The sequence below is a fragment of the Pelobates fuscus genome, chromosome 2 (genome assembly GCF_036172605.1).
Source record: "Pelobates fuscus isolate aPelFus1 chromosome 2, aPelFus1.pri, whole genome shotgun sequence".
Taxonomy (NCBI): Eukaryota; Metazoa; Chordata; class Amphibia; order Anura; family Pelobatidae; genus Pelobates; species Pelobates fuscus.
Genome location: NC_086318.1, coordinates 144518268 through 144534089, shown reverse-complemented (window position 1 = coordinate 144534089; position 15822 = coordinate 144518268). Strand labels below are relative to the sequence as shown.

The 15822-nt window shown below is 40.5% G+C and overlaps 1 protein-coding gene across 3 annotated transcripts in view; it reads left to right on the top strand.

The window, feature by feature from the left end:
• IL1RAP (interleukin 1 receptor accessory protein) overlaps positions 1-2660 on the top strand; it is a 280512-nt gene extending 277852 nt beyond the window's left edge. For all 3 annotated transcript variants that reach the window (XM_063442792.1, XM_063442790.1, XM_063442791.1), the window contains one exon: positions 1761-2660. In XM_063442792.1, the coding sequence (XP_063298862.1) occupies positions 1761-2485 (725 nt within the window). In that variant the 3' untranslated portion in view covers positions 2486-2660. The remainder of the gene's footprint in view (positions 1-1760) is intronic.
• The last annotated feature ends 13162 nt before the right edge of the window (positions 2661-15822 follow it).

Sequence of the window (15822 nt, the reverse complement as noted above, 5' to 3'; positions counted from 1 at the left end):
ATCAATGGAAGACCCAGAATTCAGTTGCCAGTGTTATGTTCATCTCTTATAACAGAATCTAGCCCTTCATAAGAGAGAGAAAAAAAACCTCCCAAAAGGCCAATAATGTATTACTTAAAACAATATGAGACAAAGTAAAGTGTCACACATTAATCAGTCCATAAATAACTGGTTAACAAATGTGATCAGCTAGACCCTTTTCATAAATCCGTTCTAAGTTTGCAAGCCCTGAATATTTTGTGTATCCTATCTGTAAATACCCAACTTTTATAATGCAAGTCTAATCATAAAGAATCAATTTCAATTTCTGGTTAAGACGAATGTCAGGAGAATACGTTATCTTGTGTGCAGAGGCACCTGCCACAGTGAATTTGGATCAAGATTTAAGATTAGAATACAATGAAGCAGAATTAAATATGTAAAACTCTGTACAAACCAGTCCCATTTGGCCACCGGTATTGAATATGCATATTCACATCAATATTCAAGAAAGGGAAACAATTAAGCACAGGGAGGCAATGAATAAGATTAATGATGTCCCCATTTTGCACTTTATAAGAACTACACTGTAAAATGATACATTCTATATCGGCCTTCTATACCTTTAAACTCAATTAACTCCCTTATGTTCACCCAAAGGAAATCCACTGTCTGTCCTTTTATAGATCATTAGCCTTAACAAAATTTATAAGCATCTGTCCGACACATTATGATCTCATTTCAGAAGTAATGTATCATACTTATCAGAGGTTTTATGCGTCGCAGAGAAGAATCCGTAGCATACCCTATCGTAGCAAAATAAATACTAATATTTGCAAAGGGATTTTGGAATGTACCTTGTAAACGCTCCAGAAATATTCATGAGGAGCTGTTCAAGATTTAATCAAATGATGTGAAATAATATTGCAGTAAGATGGCCTAGTGTTTCCTTCATTATTTCTCAAATGCTTGGTTGCTTTGGCTGACTGATTGTTTGAACAGGTGAAGTATAATGATATGGTCTTAATAATAAGAGGGACATCAGACTTGCATTGTTTTCAGTTTGTTTTATATCTATAATATTTCATAGTCGGGAGTATATGTATAACCAGAGACTGATGTACTTCAAAAGCAAAATATATAAATCACAAAAATATTCATATTTGACAGTTAATAGGAATGAAATAAAATTAGAAGGCAAAAAAGGAGCTCGAGCAGAAGGTTATTCTGCAAATTTCTGTTGCATGAAGATTGTTAAAATTGGTCTCAGTATGTTGCTTAAGACTCCTCCCTTCCCCGCGCAACCAAGAAATCGATCAAATATTTTAAAAGTGGTTAGTGATTGGCATTCCAGGTGGGGGAAAAAAATCCAATCTTTAGATTGTTACGTGATTTTTCTTTTTCCTTTACAAAATAAATTGCGTACTCATTGTATCTAGAAAAGGTATATAATTAAGTCATTATGCAGTGCATTAATTTTTTGCTTGACCGCCACATTGTTTGGGGAACAATATATGTACCTTTACTGCTGACAGTTGCCATAGAACAGGAATGGAGAAATCTTAATATCTTTTCTGCTCTAAATCTTTACCTTTACCTTTTCTTAACATTCACTCTTATTTATGCAGTTCAGATTGATCAGTTCTGGGTTCAAAATTTACTATTTTCAGCTACATTTCCCCCAAAACTGAAGAGTTTCTTTCGCTTTTCTAATATACTTTTCTTTGTCCTTCCTCTTTCATTTCATCTTTCCCCACCATGCGTCCCTTTGCATTCTATAGATACAATGGAAGCAGTGTTGGATTTTATTCAAAGGAGTCGTAGAATGATTGTTGTGTTAAGTCCTGACTATCTTACCGATAAAAGCATCAGCATGCTGGAGTTTAAACTAGGTATGGTTTGCCAAAATGCTGCTTGCACAAGTCTAATTGTTGTGGAATACAAACCATTACAAGGAACACATACTAGTATCTCTAAGCTTAAGGAAACTACTCCCTTTGTATGCTGGGAAGGTGACGTTTCCAGAAAAAGCAGCTCCAGGTTCTGGAAAGCTTTGCGATTAGCGTTACCCCTAAGAAGTCTAACCGCCAGATCAAGTTGGAACGAGAGCTGCTCTTCTCAGTCTGATATCAGCCTTGATCAGATTCAGAAGAAGAAGAGGAGGTTAAAAGGAGCACCAGTTACACAGTCTGTAAAGGCCAGTGCCAGGGATAAAAACACCTCGACGGGCTCAGTCAAAGTGAAAAACGGGCCCAAGAGTACCAAGGCCTGCCAGTGCTGTGTCACGTACTGTGATAGCGAAAACAGACTCCGGAGTAAATGTACGGTGGGTGCAAAGCCAAAATGGGAGACACATTTGTGCAAACCTGTTACTTACGGAAATAAAACCTGTTGGGTTCAGAATGGTGCTCCCCAACAAGCCCCAGCACCACCCCCAGTTACAGCATTCACACTTCAGCAATATACAGATTTATCCAACAATAACAGTGACTTTTATATACTTTAATGGAAAAAAAACAAAAACTAAATGAACACTGGCTAACTGATAGACTGTTTCAATGCAGATTACAAAATGAGAAACCTCCGCACCCAAGATGGACTTGCATATCATTGAGCTACCTTGGTAGAACTTATGATGAACAAAATCCTGAAAAGGGTTTCTTTAAAAAAAAAAATAATTAAAAAAAAAAAAAAAAAGACGATTTATTGGACTAAATATTTATTTAAATATACACTTTACCATATGAAAGTAAAATCTTTTTTTTTTTTTTCTGACTAATTATTGTGTCTTCTGTCCGCACATCATGTCTAAGTATAGGTTTATTATTATTTATTTTTTTTATTATTATTTATATTTAGCATAACAATGCATTTTTGTGTGTATGCCACGGACTTCCAGTTTTCCGATGTCAATAATTTCTGGTTCCACTGAAATGTTCTGTCATCTTTAAAAAGACTTCTGTCTTCCTCCACAGCAACTGAATTAAATGTAAGATATGATGCAATGTTAAATAAATCTATTCACACTTGCCAAGCCTTAACAGGCATTTGTAAAGAAAATAAATCTACAATAATGGCATCTTATCAGCATAGGCATAACACAACCTGTCAACAGATTGAGTAAAGGTAGCTAGGATCTTGGCTGACTGATGTGTTAAAGTACAGAATTTCATGATTGCTAATGCAAGAGAGGCTCTCAGGCAAACAAAGATAGAGAGTGCCATTGTTTTACTTTATGTGTAATGTTTTCCTTTTATGCACTGACCGTATAGCAGGACAATTTGCCTTTAAATGTACATTCTTAAAGTAAACTCTTCAAAAGTGTTTGTGTATGAGTAGACATTGTACTAACTGTCCATGTGCATCCCCAGGACAACAACATGTAAAAATAAGCAAGCACCCATGGAGCCTGTATGGAAAGTGACCGGGTTACACACAAAAGTGAGGATTCAAAGTGAAATTCCAAACTTAACGTCAAAATAGACTAACTGGAAAACTTTAGCTATGCTTTCAGTTTGGCTACTCTGGTCTTAAATTTGAAATACACTTTAGTAAAAAACCTTGTATGTCAATATGTTCTTTAACCCCTTCATGACGGACCTGGTCCGTCATGGTGGGGAAACGGTTAACGCCGAATGACGGACCAGGTCCATCATGTGGTAAAGTTAACCCCAGATTGCTGCGATCGCAGGATTAACACTCCTCCAGTCTGCCTATAAGAGGCAGACCGGGAGCACCCAATCGGGTTGCCCCTGCAGCAGTGATCTCTCTGACAGGCTGTCAGAACGAGCACATGTGCTGCAGGGACTCACGATCTGCCTCCTTGCTCTTCCGTGTTCTGTGTGAAGTGCAGGGAGACGGATCACTGCTGATCTGCTTCCCCTGGAAAAAAATTAAGTTAGTTTAAAATGCAAGTTAGTTTAAAAATTAACATATTTATTTTATTAATTAATTTAAATATATTAATATAATATATTTAGCTAGCTGGGGTGGGTGGAGGTTAGTGGGGAATTTGGTGTTAGGCTAGCTATGGAATAACGTTAAAAAAAGTTTTTACAAGTTTGAAAAAAAAATTTTTTAATAACGTTTAACAAAAAAAAGTTTTTAAAAAATCCCATCCCCCTTTACCCAGTCCTAATAACAAATTAACCCCTTCACTGCCAGTTGATCACTACCTACAGTGATAAAAATATACATCACAGTATTATACTGTGATCAGATTTTTTTTAACCCCTTAGGGTTAACTTTTATTTATTTTCTTTAACCCTTAGGGGTTCAATTTATTGAATTTAAATATTTTAAAATGATCTATTTAGCTAGCTGGGGTGGGTGGGTGTTTTGGGAAATTGGGGAATTTATGGTTAGTGCTGCTTACTGCTAGTTAGGTGGATTAGGACCCCTGTGGCCATGTGATCGCTCAACAGAGCGACCACATGGTCACAATAGGTGTCCATGTGTCTGCCTGCAGGGGGACTGCCTGTGCTGACAGGCAGTCTCCCTGCTAGTGTAAAATTATAAAAAAAAAAAATTATTATATATGTGTCTATATATCATATATATAATGTCATGCTAAGTGTATTTTTATATTAATATGTACATATATTAATATAAAAATACTTATTAAATTAAACACGTGTATATATATAATATATAATAACTATACATATTGTATATATATATATATTATTATAAAATACAAATAATAAGTAAATTAAATACAAAAAATAATAATAAAAATTTAAAAAAATTACATATCTATATGAAATTTTATTCTAACTGTATTTTGATATTAAAATATATATATTTATATCAAAATACACTTAGAATGAAATTGTATATATATCTATGTATATATAAATAAATAAAAATAATACGAAATATACATATGTCCATATACAAAATTACATAATTATATAAATATACACGTAGACTTCAAATATATAAATATGCATATATATTTAAATTCTACATGCTAATTTATGTAATATTTTTACATAATTAAGTAATTTTATTAATTGCAATTTGAGGACCTGCCTGCCAACCTAGGCCGAAATTCCAGAGAATTTAATTTGCTAGCACTGTATTTTACCCTGTAACTTTCTATGACACCCTAAAACCTGTACATGGGGGGTACTGTTTTACTCGGGAGACTTCACTGAACACAAATATTAGTGATTCAAAACAGTAAAACCTATCACAGTGATGATATTGTCAGTGAAAGTGACACTTTTTTGCATTTTTCACACACAAACAGCACTTTTACTGATGATATTGTGATAAGTTTTCCTGTTTTGAAACACTAATATTTGTGTTCAGCAAAGTCTCCAGAGTATAACAGTACCCCCCATGTACAGATTTTATAGCATTTTTGAAAGTTACAGGGTCAAATATATGGGTCAAATATTTTTACATTGAAAATGGCCAGGTTGGTTACGTTGCCTTTGAGATCATATGGTAGCCCAGGAATGAGAATTACCCCCATGATGGCATACCATTTGCAAAAGAAAACAACCCAAGGTATTGCAAATGGTGTATGTCCAGTCTTTTTAGTAGCCACTTAGTCACAAACACTGGCCAAAATTAGCGTTCAATTTCGTTTTTTACTTTTTTCACACACAAACAAATATGAACGCTAACTTTGGCCAGTGTTTGAGACTAGGTGGCTACTAAAAAAGACTGGACATACCCTATATTGAATACCCTGGGTTGTTTACTTTAAAAAAAAAAAATGTACATGTGGGGTGTTATTCAGAGATTTTTGGCAGATAATAGTGTTACATTTTTTCAAATTTATCAATAGTGAAATTGTATGTTTTGAAACCAAAATATCCTACTTGTACCTATAGCCCTATAACTTGCAAAAAAAGCAAAAAAGCATGTAAACACTGGGTATTTTAAAACTCAGGACAAAATTTTGAATCTATTTAGCAGTTTTTTTTTATTTGCTTTTGTAGATGAGTAAAATATTTTTCAAGTAAAAGTCAAAAACATGTATTTTTTTAAAATTTTTCATCATATTTTTTTTTTAAATGAAATTACATGATTATATAAATAATGGTATGTAAAGAAAGCCTTTTTTTGTCCTGAAAAAAACAATATATAATTTGTATAGGAACAGTAAATGAGAGAGCAGAAAATTACAGCTAAACACAAACACAAAACTGTAAAAAGAGGCCTGGTTGCAAATGTACAACATTGTAAAAACAGTCCAGTCCTTAATGGGTTAAGGACTGAGCCAAATGTACACGTGATTAAAACAAAACTTGGAATTTGACTGAGCTGTGAAGTCAAACTGTTTTTAAACAGTTTAACTTTTTACAATGGTAATCACGTGTTATAGTGCTTATGGTGCTTGGAGTGTTCCTTTAATAACAAATCTCCCATTTTAACTTTTTGGTCATTGTGGAGGTATAAGCCTTGATGGTTCAAAAGGAGGAGGAGTGCTTTGATACACCTCTTCTGGCTGCTAATCACTTTATTAATCACTCTGGCTGTCTGTGTAAATTGGAACACAAGCCAGGTATCAAGCCAGTCAGTGCTCTCACAACAAGAAAATGTGCTGGGCTGATTAAGGTGTGTTTAACCCCTTAAGGACCAAACTTCTGGAATAAAAGGGACTCATGACATGTCACACATGTCGTGTGTCCTTAACCCCTTAAGGACACATGACGTGTGTGACATGTCATGATTCCCTTTTATTCCATAAGTTTGGTCCTTAAGGGGTTAAGGGGTTAATCACCCTGCAAGCTGCAGAGCACCCACTTTGTCCCGGTACTCTGTGCATATGCTTAAAGGGACACTCCAGGCACCAAGACCACATCTGCCCATTGGAGTGGTCTGGGTGCCAACTCCCACTACCCTTAACCTTGCAAGTGTAGTTTTCATAAACTGCAATATTTACCTTACAGGGTTAGGTCCTCCTCTAGTGGCTGTCGACTAGAAAGCCACTAGAGGACACTTCCGTGTTCACAGAACACGAAAAGTGTGTTTTACGATGCTGGACGTTCTCGTGCTATGTGTGACTTGTCAGGCCCTTGGTCCATGGCAGAGGACGCGCAATCGGGAGGGGGCCCGGCGCCTTGCCCTGTATGCCACCGGGTGCGAGGTCCCTCCAGTCTGCCCTGAGAGCCAGCCTTCAGTCTGCAGCTCTGCCGGGTGTAAGCTGTAGACTGAAGTGTCTTGCGATCCCCAGCCAATCAGCGCGTTGGCACGGCAAAGCTCTGACTTTTGGAGATCGCGAGACTCCTATCACGTGGTCTGCAGCTCACAACCGGTGGAGCTGCAGACTGGAGGCACCGTCTCTCTGGTCAGACTGGATAGGAAGGCCACCGGACCGCCAAGGAGAATGACAGCCCACAGAACCACCAGGGAGCCAGGACACTGGACCACCAGGAAAATAAAGGTATTTCTAATACCTCTCCTCTTTACCCCCTGTCACCCCTCCTTCCCTCACTTTTCCACCTCTCACCCCCTCACTCTGCCCCCTTTTACCCCCTCCTTCCCTCCATTTGCACCCTCACCCCCTCACTCAGCCCGTCACCCCCTCCATCCCTTACTTTGCCCCGTCCACCCCCTCACTCTGCCCTCTGTCACCCCCGCTCACCCTCTCCTTCCCTCACTTTGCCCCTTGCCACCCCCTCACTCTGCCTCCTGTCTACCCCCCACTCACTCTGCCCCCTGTCACTCCCTCCTTCCCTTACTCAGCCCCCTGTCTCTTCCTTCACTCTGCCAACGCTCACCCTCTCCACACTCTGCCACCCTTCCACACTCTGTCAGCTCCCTTCACACTATCAGCCCATTTCACACTGTCCTCCCCCTCCTTGCACATAAACTGTTACGCCCCTCCACACATCCTGCACCACTCCCCACACACACTGTCACCACACCCACACACACTGTCCCCCACCATGTTAACCCTGCCACACTTTAACCCATCCTGATACCGTCACACTCACCCCCTTCAACCAAACCACACTCAACTCCTCTCATTCTGCCACACTCACACTATCACATTACCCCCTATGCCTGTCACTCACCTTTTCTCTCACTGTCACGCTCACCACTCTTTTTCTGTCACACTCCCTCCTCCAACCCTGCCACATTCACCCCCTCACTCGGCCACACTCACCCTGTCAATTAATTCATCTTAATCATGTCACATTCATCCCAACCCTGTGATATACACCTCCCCAACCATGCCACATTCACCCTGTCACATTAACAATTAAACCTGTCACGCTTAGCTCCCCTCACCCTGTAACACTCCATCCTTCTACCATGTCACACTTGCCCTACCTCATTCTGTCACACTTATCTTCTCACCCTGCCACAGTTACCCCTTTACGCACCCTGTCACAGTCACCCCTGAAGACAATCATCATACACACAAAGTCATAAAACATTGCTTGGCCATGAACAAAGTGCACAAAGGCCACATGCAGACCCCCATGTACACAAAACACTCCACATACACACAAAACACTCACTGTCAGACATACACAGGTAGACAATGCCAGATACACTCAAATACACACAGCCAGATAAATACACATTGTGACTGTATGTCTTTATTAGTCTCTGTGCATATATCAGTGTCCAGGGCCGCCATCAGGGCATGACAACCATAACGGTTGTCATGGGCCCGGTGGTCCTGGGGGGCCCCGAGCCCCACATTCATTATGTGCGCATATATATATATATATATATATATATATATATATATATATATATATATATATATATATATAGCGATTTTCGCTATATATATGTGCACAGAGGGCACCCTGCTACCTGTACATTGCAGAGGGGGGCCCAGCAGCACACTCTGTCCTCCTTTACAGCTGCTCTCTGTCTAACTTTCCTGCAGCAGCCAGAGCATTGCCACGGGTTACTATGGCAACGCTCCGCACAGCACGCAGGCCTGTCTCGCGAGAGTTAGTCAGAGAAGAGCTGCAAAGGAAGACAATTTGTGCTGCTGGGCCCCCTCTTCAATGTACCGCGGCTGGCTCCCTCCACCATGCCACTGGATCAACAGGAAATGCGATCTCCCCCCTCCCTGGCACGGTAAGAACCAGGGAGGGAGGAATAAAATTGAAATATACACAAATAAATAAAAAAATAATACTCCCCTCCCCCCTATTTTGCACACACACACTCAAGCACAATCCTTACAAGCACACTCTGCACTACACACACACTACATTCACTAAACACACTCTGCACTACACACACACACACACTACATTCACTAAACACACTCTGCACTACACATACACTACATTCACTATACACTCTCTGCACTCACTACAAACACTGCATTCACTAAACCCAATCTGCACTACACACACACTGCACTACACACACACTACATTCACTAAACACACTTTGCACTACACACTACATTCACTATACACACGTTTCACTCACTACATTTACTAAACACGCACGGCACTACACACACACACACACACACTACAAACACACTACATTCACTATACACACTACATCCACTACAAAAACACACTCTGCATTCACTATACACACACCTACATTCACTACACACACACTCTGCATCTAATGCATGCATACAAACATTACATACATTACACGAAACGTACAATCTGCATCCACTATACGCACTGCATCCATGACACACATACTGCATCCACTATACACACTGCATCCATGACACACATACCGCATCCACTATACACATTCTACATCTACTATACACACTACATCCATGACACACATTCTACATCCACTATACACACACACACACACCCTTCATCCTTGTGGGCGGACTCGGGGCTGGCCCCGGGGGCCCAGATTTTGAGCTGTGTCAGGGGCCCTAAAATTTCTGATGGCAGCCCTGTCAGTGTCTATATGTATTTGTGTATTGGTGTTTATATGTGTGCATGTATTAGTGTGTATGTGTTTAATGGGAAGGTGGCATGGTATGAGTAATGCAAAGGTAAAGTTGAAGCAACATATATATTCTAATGCATACATATGTGGGAAAAATGTCTATGACATTGTTTTCTTATCAGTAAGTTTATTATTTGGTAATTTTTTTTTTTTTTTAAGCCTAACCAAAATGTTCATTTTTGTTCCCAATAACCCCTTCACACTAGCACTTATGTATACTCGACTGCCAGGCTGTAGCGGAGAGCAATGGTACCAGGGCTTATTCTCCGCTGGTCACTCCAATAGCTATTCAGGAACAAGCAAAACATCATACGAAGTACAGCATAAGTAGTAAATAAATCCACAAATCTCCCATCACCCTTCCCAATCACTGGACGACACTCAGTAGCAGGAGCAGAACTAATTTTTTTTTTTTAATTCTTTATTTTGTTTGTGCATATGTTACATATGATTTTGCACTGCCACAACAGCTGGTGCAACCAGGTTCGTATTCACATTTAATCACATGGCAGTTTAGGAGAACATTGCACTTTTTTTTAAAACATGAAAATAAACAGGATTGGGTCTTCAAGTTTCAGAGAAACAGGGGGAAACAATAGCTTGGCTAGTAGATAGGCTTCACCTAGTGGTCACAATGAGAGTAGCTGTCAGGCTAGGACAATACAAAGTTAATATAGCCGTAAATGTGCCACACTAGGTGAGCGTAAACTAAACTGAAAATTAATAACGAGTTGTAGCAAGCTAGTTCCACATGTCTAAGCTGGAATATACGTTTGTCTTGAGTCAAAAAGGCTAGCTAGGCATGTGGGTGAAGGCATAGTAAAATGTCGCTAGACGTAGCAGTATTACATGAGGAGCCACTGATCTGGTTTACCATCTTATTTCTACATTATGAAGGAGGTTAACTAAATGCTAAACATTTAAATGAAAGTTAAAGAAAATCATTGCTCATATTGTGGTGCTTAACGTGGACAGAGTCACCTCTCCGCTCAGTCCCAGCTTCTTGTTCAGCCTATTCCCTCAATGGGTAATGCACAGTCCTGTAACACCGAGGCAGGCTGTATGCGAGGTGTCCAGGGTTGTTGGTGCCGGGCTCGAGCTCCCATCCAGCTTGGGGTTCCCCTCAAGATCTTCAATTTGCGCGGTCTGCTTCTGCTCCACTTGGATTTGCGTGTCTGAGCTGTAGCTGTCTTGTGCGTGAGGGGCGCCTGTTGTTTGATTCTCCGCCAGGTTGAAGTTATTGCAGCCGAGGGTCGTGTTGGGCGACTCCGAGGTATGTATTTATTCTTTTGCGGAGGAGCAGCTGTGCGTCCCAGCGAGGTCAGTTTCCCGCCCCGCCGCCATGTTAGGGCTCGATGCCTTGTCGCGGCTGCGAACTTCCGCTGGGTCTTTAGAGTTGGCTTGTGCGGTGAGTGGTTGCCTGGATCGTTCAGAGGTGGTTGGCATTTTCTGTTTTCTAGCTTGCGCCAGAAATCTGTGAGAATGCGGTCTAGTCTGGACAGGATCTCATGTTTGGCTTCATGTTTGCTGGGGGCACCCGCAGCGGTCGCCATTTTGGGCATGTCGCTGGAGTTTCCCGGAGTTGATATGGCTTTGCCTTCAGCTTCCACCATCTCAGGGCATCCTCCGAGGGGTGGACCGGGATCACCCCCACCGGTCCAAGGGGGGGGGTAACGGAGCTTCAGTTTGGTGCTGGTCGCCATCGAGCGGTCCCGGCTCGGGGGATCGGCCGCCTCCCCCGTCCGGTGCACGACAGGCCGCATGGATAGAGCTGTGCCGCCGGTTCGCCTCTTACACCCTTTATCGCCCTGCAGTGGGTCCCTGGTGAGTCAGGGGTCGTATATGTCGCTTATTCCGTTCCCACTGAGGTTGGATGAGGGTTAAAACCGCAGCTTTGGCTCGTGGAGGAGAGGAGCTCAAGCAAAGCACGTCTCTCCTCCATGACAGTCAGGCCCCGCCCCCCAGCAGAACTCATTTTTGATGCCACATACTCTGCTTTTATGCAATTCTCCCATGCAAAGGAGACACCCACAGAAAATTAGGAATTATCCAATCACTAGTGGGTTACAGTAAACAATCCCCCCCCCCCCCCTGCCTGAGAGAACTTAATTATCTGTACAGTTTAAACACACATTTTTCCCCAATTCTTAGTTGTACCCCAAAATTATATCATACATCCCCTGATAGCCCTGATCTGGGTGAGCAACATACTGAAAAATCACCTAGGTTGGTTCTGGGGTTCGTAAATTTCCTGGAGGTCTTCTTTTTACTGACCACACATGAGGCTTAAGCCAAATACAGTTCCATGTGTTTTGGCCTTGCGGTCGGTCTCTGTTTGTGAGGTGAAAAACATGAAAATGTTCAATATATTGGGTTCTACCTGGGTTCGTATGAATCTCCACCTTCGTGTAATTCCTTTCACCGAACGCCATTCTGTTCGTATGTTTTCCCACAAACGGGTGGAAGTATGGAGGTCTCTGCGGTGTTCGCGTGGTCGTGTCCGATTTGGGTTCCAGACAATCGACGAGCAAGATGGCCACCGTCACCTGTTCATGTGCCGAACATCGGCCACCCAGTAAATACACAGTGCGTTCGTGATTGTCAATTAAGGTAGTGTGAATAATGATATGGGGGTTTTATTCATGCCACGCTCCTCTCCAGGGTGGTCTGGTTGTTCGGTATTTTGTTTGTTTGTTAAATGGTACACTTTCAGATGGTTCAAAGTAGATTCTTACCGAACAACCAGACGAATGCTACAGATAATTTGTTACTTGTTTCTTCTACAAGTGTAATGGACCGTGGAAAATGGAGTAAAATACTGCAACAATTAAGGGTAGGGGCAGCCAACAATAAAAATGATGAGTAGCACAGCACAGTCCGCTACACAGGCTATACAACTACACCCAGCAATCGTGTATAAATGATTAGCATAATTGTAAATTACATTTGATTATTGCATATTATTCCATAACTACAGTCAAAGAGCTCACAACGCAGTGGCACAGGTAGGTGCGACAATGCAATCCTCTAGAGATGAATATAGAGACTAATTCTCTGTATCCAAAACTGCAAGTCTGCCATTTAATAAATCTACAGGTTCTTATAAACACGCTAATGGGCGTCATGTTTTAGTTTCACCTAAGGCCTCGCAAAGTCTAGAGCCGACCCTGGTTAGGTCATAAACAAAGTGACTTAACCCCTAAACAGCATATAATTGAGCAGTGAGACTTCAGGGGCACGATCTATGCACCAAAACCCATTCAGTAAGCTAAAGTTGTTTTGAATCTTCAAGGGTCCCTCTAGTATGCCTTACATAGCAGCTGGTCCTGATCAAAGAGAGTTGGGAAATACGGCAACGAATGTGCCTAACTTTCTAGTGGTATTACTTTGAAACAAGACTAGAACTAAATATAGAATGTGTATTTTTATTGTGTCTGTAAATGTGTACACGTATTAGCCATTTGATCTGCAAAATGTAAGAATAGAATAAGCTCTATTCTACAACAATGCAATGAAGCCAGTAAGTAGATGGTGGAACCAATAAAATGAAACAAAATGGAGAGCTCCACATCGGCCATGTTGTTCCATAGCGTTGTGTTGCCTTACATGATACATTGAATGCTCAACAAAAATAACCGTTTTATGGCTGGACATTTATATTCGTTCGTTCACAATACTTTGTGTGCTGTGTGAGCAGCGGAAGGGTTAATAAAACAGTGCATACATGTCTAACTATGTGAACAAGCAAGAAGTTACCTCACCATAAGGAAGTACGCAGAGAAAATTAATTTAAGATCTTACTGGAGGAGGAACATTTTTTATGTTCAGTCTGATTGAACATCTGGGTGAAAGCGTTAACACAAGGTGAAGAAAAATGAAGGGTATAAGTGTACTTTTTCATTTAGCAGGCTGCCAAAAAGGTATTCTGAGTAAATATCTATTGCCTTCTTCCTATCTTTGATTCAGTTAGTTCCTCTGATTTTTTTAAATTTATATTTAATGCTGTAAGCAAAGGTTATATTAGATTTAATTAAAACATGTTTGCAGAAAACTCAGATATAAGATTTCAAGAAATACATATAAAAAATTATATGGAACAAGCACATTACAATGGAACTCCCATCCCAGTGCCTGTGTATTATTAGTACAGATTAGATTAGAGCATAAATGTGACAGCTTTGTGATGAATGTATATGTACTGATTTCTGATGAGAACAGAATTTGAGTGAGGTTTATTACAGTTTCCAACCAACCTGCAACATTTAGGCTCAAATAGCAGAATCCGAAAATTTACATATAGGAACCATCACCATCCAAATGTTTGTTTTTTTCCGATTGAGTTTGCTATACAGTGCTCAGACACAGGCACCCATCCCTCTATGTAAAATGAAAGCGCACGGTATGGTTAAAAAAACTAATTGGAAAAAATGGTTTTGGCAATATTCCCTGGATATTGTTTTTCAATTTAACTTGTACATCTTAGCGTTTTTGTAAACAATTCCCATTTTTGCTCACTATCATATGAAATGGAATAGCCGCGCAGAGTGTCACGTATGAATGAAATTAACCCCCTAAAGACCTGTTAATATTGTTTTGTTATAAAGGAATTTAATCCCTAGAAAAGAAGGGAAACCATTTTAAAAAACAAAGGTAGGACAGCCACCAACCAAAAATATTTTATGAACTTTCATTGTACACAGGTAAGATTGGCCTCTGTCTATATATGAAGATGACTGTTCCTCTTACGACCATATACAAGGTAGTTAAAGCACTTGGCAAAAGTAATGTCACCTACCAAAGACGAGAACTGTTCTGCATCCCATATTGCTGTTTATAAGTCAAATATAGGATACTTGTGTATTAGCGCCCCCTACTGGTCACTGACTGCTCTGACAAGAGTTTTTGACTTCTGTCTTTCACTTGCTATACCTGTTTAAAGCAGCACTGAGTTTTATGACTTTGTTTTTTTCATGATCACACCTCTGTAAGGCCAATACAACTTCCTACAAAATCTGATGTAGCTGGATTATGTACTAAACTGCAATGGCAAAAGGCCAAAATATGTAGCAACTGAAAATTGCCTAGTTACATAGAATTGCAACTGCCTGATCAATCTCCCAATAAAATTCCAGTTTAGAAAACCTCAATTATATTTTTTGAACACCCATGACTTCTGATGTAGGTACAACAGAAACAGTCATCTTCCTCGGCATTTGGTGTATATGTCTGATCATCCAATTGTTTTGTGAAAATGTACTTGTATAGTCACTGCTTCTGCCTTTTTTTTTTTTGTAAATTTAATTTTTATTAACGTGTTTGCATTGTCATTCCAACAGGAGATAGGCACAATATAATAGGACTCGCAGGTCCCTAGCAATAAAGACAAGTGTCAGTTGCAGCCGGGCTCGCAGGCCCCAAGAAAATCAAGTGGACTCGCAGGTCCCGCTTTTCCTCATTGACAATTTGGTTCTCATTTATTCATAGTTAGTGTTAGTCATTCAATTGAGACTCGCAGGTCTCATCGCTTCTTAAGGGTTTGTGGATGCGCAGATCCAATAGTTGTCTGTTTCGACTCCACATATGTACCATGGTCTTGAGCCGTTTGGCTCTCTGCTACTGTCGTATGGGTTTACATTTAGATTTCAATTTCAATTATAGGTCTGTGTATCATGGATTTCTAATATTGTGCTCCCTCTGTCCTCGGCAGTAGGACAGTGGGTTAAGTTGGTCCCGTTCCCCTTGGTCGGTTTGGGTGGGTTCCACCCTGTGTCCTATTCTTAACCGTCTAGAGGCGTTGCCTCTAATTGTCCATGGCTTTCGAGTGGCCACTAGGGTGTCTTCGTTTGCGGGTAGCTTTGACCCACTGTAAGTTTCTACAGTCAAGTGGGGTCCGTCAGTGTGCTCTCCTCGGGAATT